General features: G+C 42.0%; 1 protein-coding gene across 2 annotated transcripts in view; it reads left to right on the forward strand.

Annotated features, from left to right (window-relative positions):
• SRRM3 (serine/arginine repetitive matrix 3) overlaps window positions 1-20,358 on the forward strand; it is a 713,909-nt gene that overhangs the window by 451,123 nt on the left and 242,428 nt on the right. For both annotated transcript variants that reach the window (XM_073573890.1, XM_073573882.1), the window contains exon 5: window positions 13,097-13,198. In XM_073573890.1, coding sequence (XP_073429991.1) covers window positions 13,097-13,198 — 102 coding nt within the window. The remainder of the gene's footprint in view (window positions 1-13,096; window positions 13,199-20,358) is intronic.

The following is a 20,358-nucleotide window of genomic DNA, read 5'->3' on the forward strand; positions in this document are numbered from 1 at the left end:
GACCAGTGGCAGACCAGACAGAGGCATATCAGGCCGCTTCCCCCTGAGGGAGGCACCTGGTTGTTGTGTTTCCTAGCACACTGGGCCTTGCTTCTTCGTGTGCTCTCTGCAGTCTCACAGTCCGGTTCTCGTGTGCTCCCTGCAGCAGCCTCGCAGTCCTGCTTTCCGTGTCCCCTGCTGTACTCCAGTCCTGCCTCCGGTGTTCCTTTACCATCCTGCTCCAGTCCTTCCATCCTACTCCAGTCCTGCCTCCGGTGTTCCTGTTCCATCCTGCTCCAGTCCTTCCGTCCTACTCCAGTCCTGCCTCCGGTGTTCCTGTTCCATCCTGCTCCAGTACTTCCGTCCTACTCCAGTCCTGCCTCCGGTGTTCCTGTTCCATCCTGCTCCAGTCCTTCCATCCTCCAGTCCTTCCTCCGGTGTTCCTTTTCCATCCTGATGCAGTCCTCCCGTCCTACTCCAGTCCTGCCTCCGGTGTTCCTGTTCCATCCGACTCCAGTCCTTCCGTCCTACTCCAGTCCTGCCTCCGGTGTTTCTGTTCCATCCTGCTCCAGTCCTTCCGTCCTACTCCAGTCCTGTCTCCTGTGTTCCTGGTCCAGCCATCCCTTCACATTCCAGTCTACAGTTTTACTCCACTCCTGTCTCCTGTGTTCCAGCTCTGTCCTGTCATCTACACTTCAGTCCCACACTCCTACTCCAGTCCATCCTGAGTCGCCCCTCTCGGTTCCGGCTACCGTGGTACTCGAACCCCTGGGCCTGCTCCTAACGGTCCAGATCAGAGTAATTGCCAGAAGGAACTTAGTTTGTACACTGCCCACAGCAAATGTGTGTGCAAAACGTTTCTCTCGTTTAGGGCAGACAGAAATAGTAAGAGAGGCGTCTCCACAGAAAAAACACAGCTTATTACGCCTTCTAAACTGACGTTGCGCCCTAGACAAAACCCCATCACATTGCATAGGTTCAGACGTTTGTTCAAAAGGTGGCAGCGCCTCCTGTGTAGTTTTACGTTCACGTAAATGCCGATCAACTTGAATGGCTAATGACATAGAATCCCACCATAACATCTTTTACGGTCTCTGATAAACCCTTCCGAAAGAGCTGCCAGTGCACTATCATTCCATGTAGTAAGGACCGCCCACTTTTTTGAATTTTTGACAGTATAACTCTGCAGAATCCTGACCCTGGTTTATTGCCAACAGGGTTCTCTCAGCTTGATCAACAGCATTAGGTTCATCATACAACAACCCCAAGGCTTGAAAAAATGCATCCACATTAGTCAGAATAGGATTTTCAGGTGTCAGAGAAAAAGCCCAATCCTGGGGGTCGCCGCGCAGCAAGGAGATGACAATTTTAACCTGCTGCACAGAGCTCCCCGATGAGTTAGGCTTCAAGGCAAGAAATAATTTACAATTATTTTTAAAATTCAGAAATTTAGACCGATCCCCAGAAAACACATCAGGAGTAGGGATCTTAGGTTCAGCAGCATGTGACTGAATGAGGTAGGTGGAAATTCCCTGCACTTCAGCAGCAAGTTGCTCCACACGATCAGACAATTGCTTAATCTCCATTAGGAAAAAAAAATCCTCCTACGGCCCCAGAAAAAAAAAGAGGAAAAAATACATTAAAAAAATTCTGACACTTTTTTTTTCTTCTTTTTTAACAACTTTTTCCTGCTTTTGAGTACCCTAGAATCTGCGGTATGGCTGGTGATTCTGTTATGAATGGGTCACCGAGGAGGAAAAAACAAAACAAGCTAAGTCACAGAAAACCAGAGAGGTTGGTAACTATGCAGATCCTTGATCCTAACCACACAACTAGCAACAGCCGTGGAGCGTACCTACGATGAACCTAGACGCTTCGTCACAGCCGGAGGACTAAATAAGCCTAAAGCAAGAAAAGGGGAAAACTAACTGCCCCAGAGCAGACCCCAAAGGAATAGACAGGCCCCACACATGTACTGATGGTGAAACAAGATGAAAACACAAACAGGCAGGAAAATAGGCTGAGCAAACGATGGGGCCCAAACTAACTAGAAAGGATAGGAAAGGAAAGACACTGTCTGCAATCTGCCAAAACCCTACAAAAAAAAGTCCAACACTTCTGATAACAAAATTAACCCTGAAGTCACTAGACTTCTCCCACTATATCAGCACTCTGAAATTTTCTGAGACAGAGCAAAAAGAGGCCAATCTAATAAGGGACAAAAAAGCAAATCGGCAAATACAGATAAATAAGAGTGGAAATTCAGCACAGCCCCAGCCGGGGCTGGCTGACCACACAAAAAACTGAATAGACCAGCAAAATCAATTGTGAACATTAGCAGAAAAACTTAGCTTGAGCTGACTGGAACAGAGCAGAGAACCAAGACCTGACAAGCCAGAAGGCATCACCAGCACCAGAATAGGGCGTCGGCTGTCTTAAATCCAGTCTGAGATTCCTGAGGTCAAATCGTCATCCTCCTTATCAGGTGGCAGATCTCTACTGATTAAATCAGCCTCACTACCTCCTGTTACTACCAGAGGGAGCCTGGAAGGAGAACTCACAACTGGTAGAGCAGAAAATGAACTCACAACAACAGTTATTTGTAAAAAGTTTTATTTGGTGGATTGGAAGGGTCATGGTGCAGAGGCTCGGACCTGGGAGCCAGTGGAGAACATCCACGCTCTGCTCTTAATTGTGGCATTTGAGTGTAGCGAGGCTCAGAGGGGTGGGGGCCCTAGGAGGGGCGTAATGTTGAGCGTCGGGTTCCTGTCACTGCACAGCAGGAGTCCCGAGCCTTGCATCCGGCAGTCTCCCATTCCTCTTCGGCCGCAGAGGAACCTGCTCAGCAGACTCGATGATCCCGGCACTCTGCTCAAACCAGCTCTGTGGGTTTGGTTGCTGCTGCCACCTCTGGCCCAGCTATAGCAACGCATGCTGGTCAGCAGCGAGCTACTCCAGGGACTAAGTCCTCCTTTCGGTCCAGTGAGCATGCCCGTGGGACGATCTCTCATTGGAGATCGGGGGTCACATGCTCAGGTCCTTCTCCAGCTCGGATTGGACCATCAGAAAGGTCAGGAAGGTCCCAGAAGGATGCGGCTATAAAAGGTCTGCATGGCCGCTCGGCCATGCGTTAGTATAGACTGCATTATCAGACTATGAGGAGTGAGTGTCGTATGCATGTATGAATGTCTCTGGTGACTGACTCATTAAGAAACCCCTACCCTTGGTACGCATGTGTTGTGCAGCCTAGCCCGTTAAGCGCCTAGGCTTAGGTGTAGGTAGGACAGAGTCTGAGACAGGCATCAGTGTCCACGGTGCATGTGCTCGACACTCCATAGTCAGCATCTATAGTGGCATCCGCAGGTGCGACGCCACACGCTCAGAAGATCTAGAGGGACTCTGACCCCGTGTCCTTGGGGCAGAGTTCTGTGACCACTTTCTATGCGCTCCGTGTTTGGGCTCTGTGAGCTAAACAGGCACCGGCATTTATGTTCTGCGGTAGCCTGCTTCTGTGAGTTAGCAGAGTTCACTTCTGTTCACACTGGGTGACGTTAACCCACATGTGACCTTTTGTACACTGCTTTATTCTTCCGCTATTACTAAGCAACAGTTTGCCACCCCTGCACGGTGGACCCCGGGCTGCGAACGCACCTTACTGTTATTTTATTATTTGGTGCGTTCCGCTAGCCCTAACAGCGCTGGACCAAGGCAGTATGAATAAAGCACATTTTGTTTGTCTTTTACTACTAACAGAACTTACAGGAAAAAATTTTCATAAAGGGTACAACATCTTTAAGTGGATACTAGACACTAGTGAATGAATATTCTATGGGAAAAAAACAGTTGTGTGACTTCTGCACAATTTTCACCAAATGATAAATATAGTTATATATAATATAACAATGCATTTTTGTATCCTACTAATTTCTTTTTTATTTGAATAGCACAGGAGGAACACTATAATTCTTTGGAAAAAAAATATTTCCTATACTCAGAATGCTTTTTTCGACTGTTCCACTATGCATGTGTTGTAGTATGGCCATTTGCACACCAGAGTAGATGAAATTGGTTGCAATCTTCACCGATGTTACTATGCTATCCTAATAGTATCCAGCATTAAGAAGCACATTCATACATGTTAGTCATTACTTATGTAGAGGTTTTCAGTTATTTTTCTTCTTAGTCCTTCACAGTTTCTATGGCAGCATCAACCATCCATTTCAATCCATCATTTTAAAAGGGTTTCTGTTTGATATAGCAAAGAACAGAAAATTACACATTTACCAAAAGTGTAGAAAATATATTTTTGAATTGCATTTGAGGGGTTTTATTTGCCTTACTCCAGCTTTGCACATGAATAATTTTATTTTATGTTGATAGAAATTATATTTCGCTACATATGTGCTTATCATACAAAATTGAATGTATAAATTTTGCTTTAAAGCGAAAAGGAGAAATAAGAGAGGAAAAAATAAAATAAAAAAAATATTCAAATGATAGAATGCCAAAGGGATAAATTGGTTCTAAAGTATAAGTTAATCTTATTGTATGGAGTGAATTTAAATATATATGGCAGAATGGTTTCCAATGATGTTATTTCTCTGTGGTTCTTAAAGAATACATAGGGCCCATACAATAATTTTTGTATATTAAGATCAAAATATTTTCTGAGCTAAACTACAAGTAAGGACTATCTGGAAAGAGTCTTATGTGTTGTACTAAGTCAGTGTTCTCCAACTCTGGTCCTCAAGAGCCACCAACAGGTCATGTTTTCAGGATTTCCTCAGTATTGCACAGGAGTTGGAATTCTTGCCTGTCCAGGTGATGCAATTATCACCTGTGCAATACTAAGGAAATCCTGAAAACATGACCTATTGGTGGCACTTGAGGACCGGAGTTGGGGAACACTGTACTAAGTAATGACTTTTAGCGACGTTTTCACTTGTTCTGAACCATACAAAATAAATTTGCCTCCAACCCATTGTTATTTTTACAAATTTGGGTCTCTTTTTTTCCATGGCCTTGATATTTTTTAACTCAATAATTAAGATACTAGAAGCTACTGGACAGGACAAAGAGGTGATATGACCAGGAAAGAATATAGTCTCCAGTTCATCAATCCGATTACGCCTAATCACTTTGAAAAGTTGCAATATTTTTGTCCCTTATCACCGCTCTATCCAAAAATCCTAAATTACTTTTTGACACTTTTCATTCTCTCCTCAATTCAAGAGTACAGGCCCCCACCTCTGACCTCAGCGCTGACAATCTGGCCAATTATTTCAAATAAAAAATTTACCAAATACGATAGTAAATCTTCTCCCAATACCCTAACGCAGTTGTCCCCAACCTTTCTGACCTTGAGAGCCACATTCAGCTTAGAGAGAGAGTCGCAAGCCACATTCAGCATTGAGAGGGTCGCCAGCCACATCCAGCTCCCATCCCCGTCAAAGTAGTGTCAACCAAAGCCCCCATTACAGGTATAATGATAGCCAAAGCTTTTCCACAGAAATCACTCCAAAGCAGTACACTGAGATCCAGGGGTTCCCACAATACATCCATTCAGTATTCTCCCATCAAGGACCCCCAACACACTGTCACATCCAGCTTTGAGCACCTCCTCTAACAGGTAGTACCATCCTCCAGCGTACCATACCTAAAACATCTCTAAACCCCTAAGATCAGTATATGTGCATCCAGATCTGCACTTCTGTGCAGGGCTACTCAAAAATTCACCATTTTGAGATGTACTCTTCAGACCTGTTTGCTAGACCTGGACCTAATGCACCAAGCTGGCAGACAGTCGCAAGTCACAATTCATGGGATCCCGAGCCACATGTGGCTCTCGAGCTACAGGTTGGGGACCCAACCTAATGCATTCTCCTTCCACCTGCACTGCATCTAGGTCATTTTCTGTATTTGAACCTTTGAACTGGGCACTGAAGAAATAAACCATCTGCTTGTGTCGTCTTGTCCCACTACCTGAAACAGTGACCTTATTCCCTCACATTTCCTCCTCTCCCTTTCCCTGGCTGTCACCACACATCTAACTAAAATATTTATTCTCTCTCATCTGGCATCTTTCCCTTCTCATTTAAACACAGCAGCATACACCTACTATTTAAAAAAATATTCCTCAACCAGAAATATGCTGCGAACTACAAACCTGTGTCTAATTTTCCATCATCTCTAAACTCCTGGAATGATTGGTCCACTCTTGTCTAATCCGATATCTCTCAGATAACTCTCATCTTGACCCTCTACAATCTGGTTTCCGCTCATTACACTCTACTGAAACTGCCCTCACTAAAGTCTCTAATGATTTACTAGCAACTAAATATAATGGTCACTACTCCCTGCTGATTCTCTTAGATCTCTCTGCAGCATTTGACACTATGGATCACCAACTCCTCTTCGCTATGCTCCGGTCTATCGGTCTCAAATATACCGTTCTCTCCTGGTTCTCCTACTACCTATCTGACTGCTCCTTTACTGTATCTTTTGCTGGCTCCCCTTCCTCTTCTTTTGACTTTACCAGCACGGTTCCTCAAGGATTAGTCCTAGGTCCCCTCTTCTTCTCCTTATGTATTGCCCCTATAGGACAAACAATCAGTAACTTCGGTTTTCAGTACCATCTCTATGCTGATGACACCCAATTATACACATCATCTACAGACATCACACTTTCTTTATTGCAAAACACCACTGATTCTCTTTCTGCTGTCTCTAACATTATGTCCTCACTTTGTCTAAAACTGAATCTGTAAAAACTGAACTTGTGTTTCCTGTCTCCAATATCCTACCTATGCCTGATATTGCCATTCCCGTGTGTAGTTCTACCATTAATCCCCAGAAACATGACTGCTGTCTTGAGGTCGCTCTAAATTCAGATTTTTCATTCATCCCCTACATCCCATGACTCACTCGCTCATGTCACTTACACCTCAAAAACATCTATAGAATGCAACTTTATCTTACCTTTGACTCTGAAAAAACTCTTATTGTACCTCTTATTCGTTCTCATCTGGACTCTTGCAACTCTACTGATTAGTCTCCCTCTTACTAAACTCTCTCCTCTCCAATCCATATTGAATGCAACAGCCAGTATCATATTCCATTCCAAATGATAAACCGATGCCACTTCCTTGAGTCAGTCACTGCACTGGTTGCCCATCCGCTACAGAGTTCAATACAAACTTATCACTCTCATCCAGAAATCGCTCCATGTTTTAGCACCACCCTACATCTCCTCTTGTCTCAATCTACCACCTTACTTGTGCCCTCCGTTCTGCTAATGACCTAAAGCTAACATCCTCTCTAATCCAAACCTCCCACTCCCGTCTCCCAAGACTTCTTGCGTGCTTCGCCAATTCTTTGAAATGCACTTCCCCCTTGACGTTCTCAATCCATTATGAGGCGTATGCTTTTTCATGAAACAGGAGAGTGTTATTCCAGCAATCCAGGTCTTGATGAATTGGGACCGTAGTGTCCACACCTAATGGCAAAAGAACACACACAGTCCATCTACCCCTGAACAATCCCATTGTTGTGGAAATCACAAAGAAATAAATGAAATCCATAGGTTAATTGCCATCATGGGGTCCTCAAAAAGAGCTATGAAAAGTAGTAGAAAAACAGACTAAACTAATGTCATTTTATGCATGAATTTCCAAAGTTTTGATTAGCTGTATAAAGCAGGAGAAAAATGTACTGAAAAAAATGGCCTCATAAATGTGCCTGCTGCAAGTGTATTTAATGCAGTTATTACAAATTTATGATTACTATGTTTTGCTCATAAGCAAGAAGAATGGTAGCATATTATTATTGTATTTATGGACAGTCATTCTGTAATACTATTGGTATATTATTAAGTCTGTGCTTCCATTTGTATTCATTATGATGTTTTTAGCTTTTCTCCCGCGTTATCCCAAATAAATGAGAATTGCTGTTGTAGCGCCAATGCTGCCAACATAAAAGAGCACAAGGCCATTCTTATATAGCGCATGGCAGGCCTTGAAAACAACACTCCGTGACTTGGAGGATATTGAAGCTAGTTTTTCTTTTAATTTGTTTTTCATTCAGAAGACTGACTGCCATGACTGTGGACAAGAATGCAGTGTGAGTATCATTACAATATCTCATGTAAAATAGTGGAAGATCATTTTCTTGTCCCAACTATTTTCATATTACATTACTCGTTTTGGCAGTAATGACAACAACTTAGTAATGACTAAAAACATACAATGAACTTGTTCTTATTTCGGTGTTGTTTATACAGTATGTACATCTATTTTAATGAGTACATCTATCTATAAAAATATTTAAGGTGGACATTAATTTTTTTGCTACTCTGCGGCCCATTTATTTCTATAGCAGGTGATGGACTTTCTTGATTTTGAGTAAGATCTTTTTCTCATTTCCCATTTTTAGACTTGTGATTCTTAGCCTGTCAGTGTGCATGCATGGATGGATAGACACAATGGGTAAGGAAAGTATTCAGACCCCTTTACATTTTTCTTATTTGTTTCATTGCAGCCATTTGGTAAATACAAAAAAAGTTCTTTCTCATTAATGTACACTCTGCATCTTGACTGAAAAAAAACCCAGAAATGTAAACATTTTTGCAAATTTATTAAAAAAGAAAAACTGAAATATCACCTAGTCATAAGTATTTAGACCCTTTGCTCAGACACATTTAATTCACATGCTTTCCATTTCCTTGTGATCCTCCTTGAGATGGTTCTACTCCTTCATTGGAGTCCAGCTGTGTTTAATTAAACTGCTAGGACTTGATTTGTAAAGGCACACACCTGTCTATATAAGACCTCACACCTCACAGTGCATACCAGACCAAATGAGAATCATGAGGTCAAAGGAACTGGCCAAGGAGCTCTGAGACAGAATTGTAGCAAGGTACACATCTGGCCAAGGTTAAAAAATAATTTCTTCAGTACTCAAGGTTCCTAAGAGCACAGTGGCCTCCATAATCCTTAAATGGAAGAAGTTTGAGACCACCTGAAGTCTTCCTAGACCTGGCCGTCCAGCCAAACTGAGCAATAGTGGGAGAAGAGCCTTGGTGAGAGAGGTAAAGAAGAACCCCAAGATCACTGTGGCTGAGCTCCACAGATGCAGTAGGGAGATGGAAGAAAGTTCCACAAAGTCAACTATCACTGCAGCCCTCCACCAGTCGGGCCTTTATGGCAGAGTGGCCTGACGGAAGCCTCTCCTCAGTGCAAGACATATGAAAGCTCGCATAGAGTTTGTTAAAAACACATGAAGGACTCCCAGACTATGAGAAATAAGATTCTCTGGTCTGATGAGACTAAGATAGAACTTTTTGGTGATAATTCTAAGCGGTATGTGTGGAGAAAACCAGGCACTGTTCATCACCTGCCCAATACAATCCCAACAGTGAAACATGGTAGTGGAAGCATCATGCTATGTGGGGGTGTTTTTCAGCTGCAGGGGCAGGGCGACTGGTTGCAATTGAAGGAAACATGAATGCGGCCAAGTACAGAGATATCCTGGATGAAAACCTCTTCCAGAGTGCTCTGGACTTCAGACTTGGCCGAAGGTTCACCTTGCAACAAGACAGTGACACTAAGCACAGAGCTAAAATAACAAAGGAGTGTCTTCTGAACAACTCTGTGACCATTCCTGACAGACCTAGCCAGAGCCCTGACCTAAACCCAATTGAGCATCTCTGGAGAGATCTTAAAATGGCTGTCCACCAACGTTCACCATCCATCCTGACCGAACTGGCGAGGATCTGCAAGGAAGAATGGCAGAGGATCCCCAAATCCAGGTGTGAAAAACTTGTTGCATCATTCCCAAGAAGACTCATGGCTGTACTAGCTCAAAAGGGTGCTTCTACTCAATACTGAGCAAAGGGTCGGAAAAAGTATGACCATGTGATATTTCAGTTTTTCTTTTTTAATACATTTGCAAAAATTTCTACATTTGTTTTTTTTCAGTCAAGATGGAGTGCAGAGTATACATTAATGAGAAAAAAATGAACTTTTTTGAATTTACCAAATGGCTGTAAAGAAACAAAGAGTGAAAAATTTAAAGGTGTCTGAATACTTTCTGTACCCACTGTAGATAGATAGATAGATAGAAGGAGCAGTAAGTTTCCCACCATCAGGGAGAGTGCGGGAGGGTGTGCAACACTCAGTGGGCAAAACCGTTGACCGTCCGTTGCTGCCAGAAGTTGGACGGGTCACCACTAGATGACATCTAAGAACACTACGCCGGCTGTTGCCGGTATTACAACCCCCATCAGACTGGATACACATGAGGATCAGTGGAAACCACGATAAGTGATGTTTAAACCTCAGGCTGTTGCATTAACCTTTGTTCTTCCTGTAATTCTTGTTCATTGTTTAGTAACTCCCTGCAAGGAGATTACTTGCATTCTTACTATTCAAATTAAATAATATTGTTATATCGCATTGCTCTGCGACCCCTGCGTACCACTTTCCCGAACCTGCTTACAGGTAGATAGAGAGATAGATATGGGATAGATAGATAGATAGATAGATAGATAGATATGGGATAGATAGAGAGATAGATAGATAGATGCAAAAAAAAGAAGAAAGTTAAAGCAGCACAAGAAAAAAGAGAAAGTCCGATGCAAAGCCCCCTGGGCAAATAACAAACCTCAATTGTAGAAATCCAAAAATCAGGAGCAGCACACCGTTTTTAGTGAAAAAAGAGCTTTTTTATTTAGCCCATCATGGCGATGTTTTAGTCCAAAAGGATTTGAACCTTTTTCAAGCCAGAAAAAGGTTCACATCTTTTTGGACCGAAACATCGCCATGATGGGCTAAATAAAAAAGCTTTTTTCACTAAAAACGGTGTGCTGCTCCTGATTTTTGGATTTCTAGATAGATAGATAGATAGATATGGAATATATGGATGGATGGATAGATAGATAGATAGATAGATTAAAAAAACAGGCAGCACTTAAAAATAGTGAAAAATTAGGGACTTTATTAGTCCACCTTTCTCAATCAAGCCTTTATAAAAGCTATTCACAGTTGAAACGTTGCCACACCAGGTGGACTAATAAAGTCCCTATTTTTCCACTATTTTTGGAGTGCTGCCTGCTTTTCTTACCACAGATATACTGTACATGACAACAGGATAAAGAGTGACGACCTTAAATTGCATGCATAAAAAAATACAGCCCCAGAGTGTTCTCAATAATCGTTGCCAGCCTAATATTTTACCATCCAACCTAAGAGGGTACCTCGCTATTGTGCTAGTCACAGAGTTCACCACCAACTAATAGTGTCAATTACTTTTAAATTATTGTTAGAGAGTGCCCATATGCACTGTGCCATCCAGAAAGTGCTCCTTTATGCAATACCAGTTGCAGAGCAGAGTGCACCTAAATCATTCTCAGCCATTGGTTTTTTTTAGTTAAAAAACTGAAACAAGTGGCCATCTTGCCACAAGCAGGCAGTCAGTTGTGACTTTCTTTCTTGGAGCTGAGGTTTAGCAGCAGAGATAAATGGCGTGGAAGTGTTCCGTTCAATAGTCCCGTTATTGACCAACCGCTCTTATTGTATAATTTCTGTCTTTGTGGGTGGCGTTTTTACTCTTCAAAGAATCCATGAGTGTTTTAGATTTATGAGAGACTTTCCAGACAACCTATGAGTGTTGGCAATGGTGCCTGTTCAGGACTCGCGTCTGCCCCATATTTATATGGCATATTCCTCTTTGTTAGCTATTGACCACAGATAGCTCGTATGCCTCTGTCTTTCCTGCACCATGCAGAGCTATGTAACCTCTGCTTCTTCTGGACATTCCTGACTGATTTACTAAGCTTCCGTTCAGAACAGTGCAGATTAGTAGTATATACATGTGCAGATTTCTAAGATGTTTCTACCGTTATACTGTTGGCATAATGCACACCGAATTCTGACATAACATTTATTCACGCCATATAGTGTACACCAGAGGACCATGGTTCAGTGAGCACAGTGAAAGCATCCTGCAGTGATATAGATGGAAGTCAACTATTGTATATTGAATCAAAACTTATAAAGTGTCAGTTATAAAGCTTAAGTCTAACATGTGAAGTCCTTAAAGGGAAGCTGTCATTTTGAAAATGTTATGTGCTCTGCATGCAGAAAATTATAGAGCAGGATAAGCTGATCGGACTGTTATACATTTTTTGGAGAAAATATTCAGTAAAACTTGTGTTTTATTCATTAAAATCCCTGGTGTTTGTATACATATCAGTCCAGTGGGTGGGCTCTGTAGGACTGTGTGCGTGGAGATAACTACCAATCACTGAGTAGGACCGCCCACTGGACTGATATGTATGTTAACACCAGTGGTTTCAATGAATAAAACACAAGTTGTACTGAATCTTTTCCATCATCTCTATACATCATTCAGCTCAGCTTTTTCTTCTCTATACCATGCTGCCCACAGATTGGTCTACATATAGAATGTGATAGGTTCCTTTTAAAGGGGTTATTCAATGAATAGATATTGATTGATATTAATTTAGTTAATTATCATTAATTCAAGTTTGCAATTGGAATAATTAAAAAAACGATTTTATGAAACAGAAAATTAGCATTGGATTAATTAGAAAAAGCTTATATCTAGATATACTATTACTGTTCATTCTCATTATGACGCCGTCTGTCATTGTTTTGATTCCATCTCCAAATGTCAACCTAATTTGAGAAGAAGTGGCTCCAGGTGGTGAACATATGTGATCGACACTGGACACATTTGGTAGAAATTCTGATAAGTAATCAAATCAACACAAAGGAGGCCATAACAAATATGTAACAGAAATATGTAGATATGCTAGTATTTTTTAATTGATTATGATTATAATATGTGTTTTGCATGATCAGTGTAAGTTAATATTATTAAGACAACCCCTTGAATTGAAGCTTCACTTAATCCCTCCCCGCACCCAATGTTCTGTATGTAATGGAGCTGAGATGATTGACCTTGACGTACCTCTACATCAGCAATGAATGACAGCCAGGCTCCCAGTGTAGCGAGTTTATCTTTCTAAGCATTGGCTTGTAAAACATTTATTGTAGAACTGAAGACTGTAATAACAATTTTTTTCCTTTCGTTTTAGATATTCGGAAGAGGAAATACGGCAGAAAGTGGGTACTTTTCGGCAAATGCTCATGGAAAAAGAAGGAGTGCTGACAAGAGAAGATCAACATGGTCGTCAGATGTAAGCAACTATATACTCCTTTATTTTAAAGGGAATCTGTCACCCCGTTTTAGCGCTATAAGCATTGTGTAATGCTGTAGATAAGCCCCCAATGAAACCTGAAAGATAAGAAAAATACGTTAGATTATACTCACCGGAGGGGGCGGGTGCGGTGGGAGTCGCGGTCCCGTCCGGCACTTCCCATCTTCATACGACGATGTCCTCCTCCTTGCTTCTCCCTCGGCTCCTGCGCACGCATACTTTATCTGCCCTGTTGAGGGCATAGTAAAGTACCGCAATGTGCAGATGCCGGGAAAGGTCAGAGAGGTCCCGCACCTGCGCACTGCAGTACTCTGCTCTGCCCTCAACAGGGCAGATAAAGTACGCGTGCGCAGGAGCCGAGGGAGAAGCAAGTTGGAGGACAAGGAGGGAGAATGCTGCAGATAAGCCCCTGATGGCGGTGGCCGCAGCTGATAGGGCTAAAATGGGGTGACAGACTCCCTTTAAATATTTACACCATCCTCAGTGATGTACAGGCTCAAAGCATTTATATTGAGCCAGTACACCAGTCTGTGCGCGCCCTTCATGCAGGAGCCCAGCGCTTCTGCCTGCTGTGGAAAGTGGTACATTGAGTGATCAATAAGGGTCTCAGTACTGATCTGCTGCACATTAGGAAGGGACTAGAGATTGAATAAGAAATAAACTGATAGGCACCGTTTAAAGGGAAGCTGTCATGTTGGGCCTGCTGTCCAATCTGTGGGCAGCATGGTGTAGAGAAAAAGAAGCAGAGCAGAATGATATATCTGTTGATTGGAAAAGATTTTGTAAAACTTGTATATTACATGCGTTGAAATTCCTGGTGTTTGTATACATATGAGTCAAGTGGGCGGTGCTACTCAGTCATTTCATCCACTTATATAGCACTATTAATCGCCACACCACTTTACATCACTGTCTCCATTGGGGCTCACAATCTAAATTTCCTATGGGTATGTCTTTGGAGTATGGAAAAAACTGAGTACACCCATTCAAACACAGGGAGAGCATACAAAATACTTGCAAATATTGACCTTGGATTTGAACCCTGGACCCCTGCACTGCAAGGCTATAATACTAACTGTTGTCCACCATCTCTGCGTGCCATCTCATATAGGGATGACTGTCAATTTCTGAATAGGACCGCCCACTGGACTCAAATGTATACAAGCACTAAAGATTTCAATAAATAGAATACAAGAAACTTTTCCCACAAATATCCTGCCTACACATCAGATACAATTTTCAATGGTTGACGGGCCCATGTACATAGGAAAATTATTAAGACAGAGCTAGCTATATACAATCTATCAGCGTCACTCCCATCAAAGTGGCTGACTTATCTCTTCAGTGACTCTTGCACTTTTGACTTTTATACAATATAGAATCAGTTTCATATTAAATCCCCCTTTTTTATGTTAAAGTGAATCTAGTAGCAGGTTGTTCCTGTGTAATCTGATAGCAGCATGTTTTAGGGGCTGAGTCACGGATTCCAGCAATGTTGCATTTACTAGGCTTGTGTGTTGTTATTTCAATAAAATCAGTGTTTTATCAGCAGGAGATTATCACTACATGTCTCGCGTCTCGTGCCTCCTAGTCAGCTGCTCTGTATAACTAACTAATTAGCAGCTTTCTGTCAATATATACAGTGTACACAGCCACCAATTAGTGGTTGGGGTGGGGATATACAGGACAGAGCCTTCAAGCACTGCTATATCTGCTGCAGAAAAATCAGAGATTTTGTTTCAACTCCTGCGCCCAGTAAACTTAGGTGATACATTGCTGGAATGCTGAAATCAGGGTCTCTGCCCCTACATCATGCTGCTATCAGATGAGGTAGCAATAATCTGCTGACAGATTCCCATTAAAAAAGTACATATTGTGTCCATAAGTGAGGTTTCACATCCTAAATCATATATTTACCTTTTGTCATAGTTCCTGTTATCAAAGTACATTTCCTTACATGTTTTTGTTGTAAACCTGTCTTACTAAAAGTTAGTATTTTGGTTATAGATAATATACTGTACTAATTTGTTACTGATATGTGGTTACAGTTATATTTCACAATTATCAGTTTACCAGGCTAAACCGGAAAGAATGATTTGTTTTTATAGTATCCCCTTTTGTTTTCTACTGAATCTATGCCTTTTAGTCTGTTACTTTGGGGTCTTAGAGGCCCTCCCATAAGATTGATGTATTTGTTAATTACAAGCATCACAACCTGCAGACTGTTCCAGAACAAATTTAGTAACAAAAGCTGTCAAGTGCAATAAAATGGTTTGAATGGCGAGTTTTCTTTCATGTAGCTGAAGGCTATTTTATTGAAATGTTCCTTTATACCTAATGCACAATACTTATTTTACTTTACAATGGCAGTGAAATTTGTAAATCCACTTAGCCGTGCATTTGTTGGCCTAGCCTTGAGTTTCAGGATATTATGAGAAATATTTGGTTGTTCTCTAACTTATGTTTGGGAGCTCATGCTGGCGTATGTAGCGTTAGTCAAGTACTATAGACGTAATCTATCTCCAGTATATTCTTGTTTTACTGCCATTGACTTTCGGACCACTAATTTATTGATGCCCAGTTGTGTTCCCAAAATGATTATGTGCTAATTACTGTAGTTCAACATCTTCTCAACATCCGCCAATCTTAGTCATCAGGTCCATCACGAGTCACACTTTTAAAGAGAAAATAATATCATGAAAATTATGTAAGCAGAAAAGCAACCAGATTAAAATGGTAAAATCTAAATCCATCTAAACCTTTATACCTGCCAACTGTTGCAGAATTCCCCATAAATTTGCGATTTCAGTCATGCATTAGCCTTTGCCTCCAGAGCTTGTTTCCCCGCCCAACACCAGCCTTTTTAACTTGATTAATAGCTCACTATATGATTTCCATGCCTGGTGCTTGGCATCGCACAGGCAGTGAGCTATCAATCATACTAAACAGACTGGTGCTGAGCGGGTAAACAAGCTCTGGAGGCAAAGGCTAATTAAGTGCATTGTCACTCCCAGAGCACTTAACACCTAATTTACTTATTAACGAAAATTTTGATTTCTCCAAAATGCAGCAACAGATAGAAGATTTAAAGGTGTTGGTGGATTTCCATTTCAAAGACCTGCATACCCATGTATGCTGATTGGGGGGTTGTTGTCAGATTGGTCGAAGTCTGACATCTAGTACTTCCATCCATTTGTTGTTTGGATGTAAACAGCTGGAATATCACAGATCTGTATACTGTGTTTTAGCCGTTCTCGGGTACTGCAGCTCTGCTCCCATTCACTTCATGAACTCTGATGAACAATCGTATATTGATTATATTAATGATCTTTCCTAAAGGTCCCCGTCATCGGTTTATAAATCGAGCACAAGCCCTTTAATTATTGCATTTTCTATTGATTATTTATCTATATAAGTCACAAAACAATGCATTTTTCTTATATTTCTTGCAATATAAATTATAATGTCATATTTTGACATGACAGTTATTGTGCAATATACAGTATTAATTTTGTTGTGGCCCCAATCACCTCAAACATGTCATAAGAAGATTTCCGCATAATAACAATAACATCTTTATAATTCTGTCTTTTTTTTTTTCAAGACAACCGGATTACATTTTGCAGGTCATCTTTCAACTGTTGGAAGATTTGTCAGTCTTTACTAAAAGAGAAATTCATGTTAATCTGCTCAGGACCTCTTAATAACACCATTGTAATCCTATTGTATTTAGACCTAGAACCTCTATTATGAGTGATCCTTTGTGTAATACAGTGCTGCTCACCATTATTGGTACCCCATCCTTTTTTCAAAGACTGTACAATATCTTCAGAAATAAATGGAAATATACCAGAGTTATATCCTCAGGATTATTAACTAGTGGTCCAAAGTAATACAATAATTAAACTTTGTTTTTCAACTTACATGTTGCGATTTCAAAGAATGCGCTGCAGGAAAGGCACTCTTAACTAATACTTGGTTGCACACCCTTTGGCATTGATGACAATCTCTAACCTTCTTGTAGCCATCTATAAGCTTCTTGCACTTCTCAGCTGGTATTTTCTCCCACTCTTCCTTTGCAGTTTGTTCAAGCTCTTGAATGTTTGCAGGGTTCTTTTTCCCAATGACAGATTACAGCTCACCCCAAAGATTTTTAATGAAATTGAGGGCAGGACTCATTGCTGCCTATTTTAAAACAGTCCATTTTTTCTTTTTCAACCATTCCTGTGTACTTTTGGATGTATGATTTGGGTCATTGTCTTACTGGAGGATCCAAGATCTTTGACTCAAACCAAGTTTTCTTACACTGAATAACTACACAGATTTCTTTAAAATCTCTTGATAATTCTTTGATTTTATGATTACTATTATACAGTCAAGGCCTTCAGTACCAGATGCAGCAAAGCAACCCCAAAGCATTATGGATCCTCCATCATGCTTAAATGTTGGTAGCGTGATCTTCTCCTTATAAGCTTCATTACGCTGTCTGTAAACAAACTGTTGCTTTGCATTGCCAAAAAGCTCTATTTTTGTTTCATCTGTACACAGAACATTTTCCCAGAAGGATTGTGGTTTGTCAAAGTACTCTTTGGCACTTTGGCAACGATTAGTTCCTTTTTATGTCTTTACTTCAGCAATGGTTTCTTCCTTGGCCTTCATTCACAGAGCGGGCAGCGAGGTACAGGAGGGATAATCACAGAAAGGTCAATACGTAGCCAGGGGTCATACACAGAGCGGGCATAGAGGTACAGAGTCAGAATACAAGAGACGTTAACCGAGACAGGACCGAATCAAACACCAAGCAAGCATACGAAGACAGGCATGAAGCTCAGACAGAACAGGGTCAGGCACACTCAGCTAGGAGTATAAACGACAGGGGACGGCTCCTCCATGAGGCTATAAGAACCCTCCCCAGATCCACAGAGAGGCTTCCCAGATTAACCTTTGCACCGCTTAACCTGGAGCTTCAGTAAACCATGAGAGTACCCCCCTTTCAATGGGGGGCCTCTGGACCCTCAAGTCTCTCAGGATATCGAGCATGGTATGCCCTAACCAGGCGGTCAGCGTGCACCAATCTGGCTGGTACCCACAACTGGTCCTCCGGATCGTACCCCTTCCAGTGTACCAAGTTTTGTAAAGACCCGCGAACCCATCGGGAATGTACAATGTGTTGCACTTCAAATTCCATGTGTCCATCCACCAGTACCGGGGTTGGAAGGGAACCTGGATCCTCCACCACTGAACCTAAAGATTTATGCAGGGACCTATGGAAGACATCATGGAGTTTCAATGATGAAGGAAGAGGTAAACGATAAGCTACCGGGTTAACCACTTCGATTATCTCATATGGGCCAATGAATTTTGGCCCTAGTTTGGCGGAGGGTAACCTTAGGTTTATGTGTCGTGTGGAAAGCCACATCTTATCTCCGCACTGTAACATCTAACCAGAGTCCCTCTTATTATCTGCGAAATATTTATATTTCCCTTGCGCTCTGGAAATATTTAAACGAACCTTAGACCACAGCTCACTAATCAGATTGATGCAGTCCTCGGTCCCTGGACAGTTGGAATCCAGTCGCGAAAATTCCCCGAAATGAGGGTTTAATAAGTAATTAATAAAAAACGGTGACCTACCAGTGGATTGATTAATTCGATTGTTGAAGGCGAACTCCGCCAACGGTAAGGCATCACACCAGTCATCCTGTAAAGTGGAAGTCAAACACCGGAGAATCTGCTCAAGCGACTGTTTGGTGCGCTCCGTCTGTCCATTGCTCTCTGGGTGATAAGCTGAGAAAAAAGACAGAGCTATCCCCAGCTTTTTGCAAAAGGCCTGCCAAAACTTAGTTACGAATTGCGCTCCCCTGTCGGACACAATGTTCATGGGCACTCCATGAAGACGAACAATCTGTGACAAGAAGTGTCTAGACAGGATTTCTGCTGATGGTAGCTTAGCCATAGGTACAAAGTGTGCTAGTTTGGAGAACCTGTCTACGATTACCCAAACTACAGTGTTACCCCGGGATGGAAGGAGGTTAGTAATGAAGTCCATGGACAAATGAGTCCACGGTCTTCTCGGAATTGGTAAAAGTACCAATTCCCGGCCGGCCGGCAATGAGAGCTCTTGGAACAGGCACATGCCCCACATGCTGCGACATATTTCTTGATCTCTGCAGACATTAATGGCCACGAAAAAACTCTCTTTACTGCTTCACATGTGGCTATAATACCTGGGTGAGCACCCAATTTCGAGTCATGGAACTCCCACAGGAGTTTTGTGCGCAGATGCTGTGGAACAAACAATTTATGTACAGGTTTGGAGTTTGGAGCTAAAGATTGAGCCCCCACAATCTCCCGCTCCAACTCCGATGACAGTTCCGTGATCACCACCCCAAGTTGAAGAATGGAGGAGGGTGGATTAGGGGCGGACAGCGGCTCAAAACTACATGATAACGCATCTGCTTTCACGTTTTTTAGACCCTGGATGGAAAGTAATAGAAAATTGGAATCTGGAGAAAAAAACTGACCAGCGGGCCTGCCTGGGCGTTAGTCTTTTAGCAGTTTTAATATACTCCAAATTTTTGTGGTGAATGATGACCGTGATAGGGTGAGCTGCTCCTTCCAAAAAATGCCTCCACTCTTCCAACGCCAATTTGATCGCCAGGAGCTCTCTATTCCCCACATCGTAATTTCTCTCTGCTGGAGAAAATTTTTTTGAGAAATAGGCACACGGCCTGAGGTTAGTCAGAGTGGTAGGCCCCTCAGACAACACAGCCCCCACCCCCACCTCTGAAGCATCGACCTCCACAATACATTAAATGGCATAGATGGGTCTGGTTGAATCAATACTAGAGCAGACATGAAATGGTTTTTCAGGACAAGAAAAGATTGTTTAGCTGCAGAAGACCAATTCCTAATATCAGCCCCTTTGCACGTGAGATCAGTAAGGGGCTTAACTATCTCCGAGAAGCCTTTGATGAACCTACAATAATAATTCACGAATCCCAAGAAGCGTTGGAGACCTTTAAGATCCTGAGGTTGGACCCACTCCATGATGGCCTGCACCTTCTTGGGATCCATTCAAAACCCCTGTGGTGAGATTATGAGCCCTAAAAATGTTAGTTCCTGGACAAAAAATGTAC

This window comes from Dendrobates tinctorius, unplaced genomic scaffold (assembly GCF_039654945.1).
Source record: "Dendrobates tinctorius isolate UK_male_01 unplaced genomic scaffold, ASM3965494v1 ptg000007l, whole genome shotgun sequence".
In the NCBI taxonomy this organism is placed as follows: domain Eukaryota; kingdom Metazoa; phylum Chordata; class Amphibia; order Anura; family Dendrobatidae; genus Dendrobates; species Dendrobates tinctorius.